Source organism: Protopterus annectens, chromosome 5.part0 (assembly GCF_019279795.1).
Source record: "Protopterus annectens isolate FY-2018-M chromosome 5.part0, PAN1.0, whole genome shotgun sequence".
Classification (NCBI taxonomy): Eukaryota; Metazoa; Chordata; order Ceratodontiformes; family Protopteridae; genus Protopterus; species Protopterus annectens.
The window spans coordinates 1,423,801,782-1,423,805,826 of NC_056735.1; the positions used below are offsets into that span (position 1 = coordinate 1,423,801,782).

General features: G+C 37.1%; 1 protein-coding gene across 1 annotated transcript in view; it reads right to left on the reverse strand.

Annotated features, from left to right (window-relative positions):
- The window catches only part of TM9SF2 (transmembrane 9 superfamily member 2), a 1,342,976-nt gene extending 1,339,258 nt beyond the window's left edge, over window positions 1–3,718 (reverse strand). Inside the window, exon 1 of the mRNA XM_044071229.1 lies at window positions 3,405–3,718. Within this exon, the coding sequence (XP_043927164.1) occupies window positions 3,405–3,539 (135 nt within the window). The 5' untranslated portion in view covers window positions 3,540–3,718. The remainder of the gene's footprint in view (window positions 1–3,404) is intronic.
- Between the last annotated feature and the right edge of the window lie 327 nt (window positions 3,719–4,045).

A 4,045-nucleotide genomic window follows, 5' to 3' on the forward strand; every position in this document is an offset into this window, starting at 1 on the left:
TTTAAAATGTCACGACAAAAAGAGATTGAAAGTTCACAATGCCAAAATTCCCCGGAATGTTGCAAGTTAACTCCAGAAAAATAACCACTGGGCCACCAATCACTAAAATATAAATGGAAGCAAACTAAGCCCACCAACCCAACACCAAAGCCGCCCCCCCCCCCCATCTAAATATACCAAGAGATCACAATACAGTGGAGAACAGGGCAAAGGTCACCATGGTGGCCCAGTGGTTACTTTCCTCGGAGTTAAACTGTGACCTTTCAACATTCTGGTCTTGCTGATTTGCAAGTCAATGTTGGGGACCCATGTAAACATACACATGCACTGATAGATATGCATGCATACACACACATTCTCTCTCACACAAAATTGGAAGAGAAATTTTGGAACTTTCGTTAAGGATTTTTCTGTAGTTTTCACTGGCTAAAGTAAAAAGCAACAACTGTCCTCTATTAAAAATACATCTTGGTCCCTACAATGGAGTATATTTACTTGGAAATACTTATTTAGATAATTTATAACCCCTGCTGGTGTTGCTAAAATGAAAAAAAAAAAAATCAGTCTGTATGTTGGAGATATAATAACCAAACTAAAGCCAACTGGTCACATATGTTTTTTGATTGTCAACCTAATGGCATCAGAATTACTCAACATATAGATTTAAACTTTGCAACATAAACAGGACATATTAGAGGAAACTGTTTGTGTCTCTGAAAATTCCCATTCTCTAGAACAGGCTTTCCACCCATGTGAAGCAGAGCTGTTCCCTAATTCTATTCAGGAGAAACCTGGAGCAGTGGATGGGAAATTGGAAATACACCCTGGGTCTAGCACTTATTTCTTTGAAGGGCAGAGCCAGTCTGTATATCTTGCCCTAGCTTACATATAGCGTTTAAAATAACCTCCAAGGCACAATAAACTTGCAGGTTGTATTTATGAAGCTTAGCTAGACTTATAAAAAGGCAATATATTAACTTGTGGCATACATTTGGGATGCATGGCTAGGCTTATAAAGACCTCTGTGGTTGTAAGCCTAGTATACACCTATGAACATATGAAACTAAGTAGTACAAATTTTGGCTTTGTATTACAACACTACCCCACCGGCATTTCTGCGCAGAAATGGGCATTGTGAAATTGACTGACAGGGCAAGGCCATGTGACATGGCATGGTAATCATGCCTGACTGACAAGCCATGCAGATTTGCAAGTGGTATTGTGAATACTCATTGGGAATATTCATTATATGTTCGTACTGTGCCGTTCTGATAAAACGGTCATTCTGGGAGAGTTATTCTGTGTTTTTTTTTCTTTTATTAAAAATGTAAGGACAATCTCAATTCATAGCCTTTCAGACTCAGCACTTACACAGTCTGAACAAGTTGACGTTTTGCTGCCCACACTGTTGCTGTATTCCAGTACTAATGCAACATGTTTCAACCAGACCTTGAGATAATATTAAACATAAAAAAACCATAAGATAACCATGGCTGTCACACACTGGACATGTGAGACCTTGTAACCTACTCAAGCAGCAACCTCCCATCCCTCTGTAAAATTGACTACCTTTTTTGTAAAACATTTTTAGTTTCCAGTGTTCCCATACATGACAAGACTCAACTTAACTACGTTTATAATGCTCCCATTTAGACACAGTAATACAACTATATAAAAGTTAAACATACAAATAAAGCAGAAGTTTTCACCAAAATCACTTCTTTGCTATAGTTCTGTACGGTAATCGCTTTTGTAAAGGGGCAGGCTCTCCTACCCCCCCCCCCCCACGTTTCTTTAGTATACTTTTGTACAGTAACCGCTTTTGCAGAGGGGCAGGCCTTGCTGCACCCCCATGTAATATTGACTACCATCTGTAAAGAACATTTAGCTGATGCACAGATATAGTGCTACAAATACATATGAATGGATGTAAAACTGTACTATTTTGAATGTAGTGCATTTACTTTATTTTTTTTATGCAATTAACATGGGACATCTATTTTACTAACTTGTTTCTCTGTATGTTCAGAAAATTACATATATCCAGGCACTTTGTCAGGCGGCCGAAACATTTTGTGTGTGATTATACATATCAAAATAATACACCTACATTTTTCAAGTATTTTGAATGAAGTACATTTCAATGTTTCGAATATTCATTTTGCTGACAAAGATCTTCTTATGTTTATTCACATATACACCAACAATAAACGTCATGCACAGAGTGTTGGGTGGGGTTTGGGCAGTCCTTGCCACTGCACATCGGGGGGGGGGGGGGTAGTGTTCAAATACAAAGCCCAAACTTCTGGGTAAATGTACAAGATTTTTTTTAAAAGCATTATGGAATTATATGTTTATCTTAACAAAAGATATGGTTGTTTTTAATGTTCTAGGAACTGATATACAAAAGAAAGACTTTTCTTATTTAACTTGGACCATACTTGCAGTGGGCAGTAATTAATTACTATCAACTGGAAATCTTCAGTAACAAAATCTGAAGATTTTCTTATTCTTCTAAAAGAAGTTACAATTAAATAAGTCAAACTAAAAAAAAATGTATCCAAATAAGCTATGGAGCAATCCTTGGATGAAGGTTTTGGCCCTTATTGAATAGTCATCTTCTGCATAATTATTTGGACTCCTTATTACATTCGCTTTGTTTTATTATAACCTTGTTGGCCTCAGGCTCATAGTTCTCAACCAATCAGGAACAAATCCAGAAAAAAATCAGGGAGTCAGGAATATTTTTAAAATATTAGTATTACTAACTTGAGACAGACAGACTAAGAAAAGGTGAACTAATTTACATTTTTTTTTAAGTTAAATAAGTCTACAGCCCTTAGACACTATTTTATGAGTGCAATTCACCATCCTTCCTCCAAAATCCGGGACAGTTAAGAGGCATGCTCAGGTTCGTGTAAATATTGTAAACAGTTACAATTTATTTGTTCTTTAAAACTGTGCTTCATAATATTTTACATTGTATTCTAATTTAAAGTTCATTTTTGTAAATATTGGTCTTGTTTCAGAATTTTAATGTTTCAGGAAAAAAAAATAGACACTATACATAACGATATTGTTACGTACGTACAAATAAAATATAAAACGACGCTACAAGGACAATTCACAACATAAACAAGGCTCCCTCACTCGCACACACTAAATAATATAGCATATATTCCATACGGCTTATCTTTAGAATATTTCCTTTACCTGTTACTTCTGACGTGTTCCTTATATCTCAAAAGGTGACGGACAAGCAGATCCTTAGTCAAGCAAAAACATATACAAGAACTTAACACAGGCCCAACTTTAAATACTTCAACGCGAGACTGTGAAAGTATAAAGAACTTCAAATAACACCACAGCTGCTATTTCAGACAAAAATCAACATATATTTTTACCTCACAAATCCCTTCCTTTTCTTCTTCACAGAAACTGACAGGAGCCAAACCCGGAAGATAGAAACTTAGGTTTACTGGCAGAGTAACCATCAGCAAGAAAAGTCTCGGCAGCAACTTAATACATAATGCGCCCATATTATTATAGGGTCGGCACTTTACAGTTACTATTTTCAAAAGTAATGCGGGACACTAATCCACAACAGACAGGAAAAAAAAGAGTAGAAACCCTCCTCAGAAGCCGCACTCCGCTTTTGTGTCTTCCTATCGTTCGGGGTCGAGACACGTCACCGGGGAAGTGTCACTTGTTCTTGGCATCATGGGTAATCGTACTATGCTTTGGTTGCCCAGCTCAGTTGGGAACGTGTGAGTTAGGGGGTGTGGTTTTGAGTGACTGGTATAGTTGAGACATTGTTTTTATTATTTCATAGAGTTGGACACAAAGTATTTGATATAGGTAGCATTGCTGCACCGTTTGGAAGTTCCGGTTTATTTGCATTTTGAAGGAAGCGTTTCTCGTTTAACTGGTGGATGCAAAACGCTGAATCTGTCTTCTACTTGGCGCTTCTTCTCAGCTTCTAGGAAGGCGTCGTTTGTGCATATATGTTATTGTCCTGCTGACAATTATTTAGTACTCGTAGTTT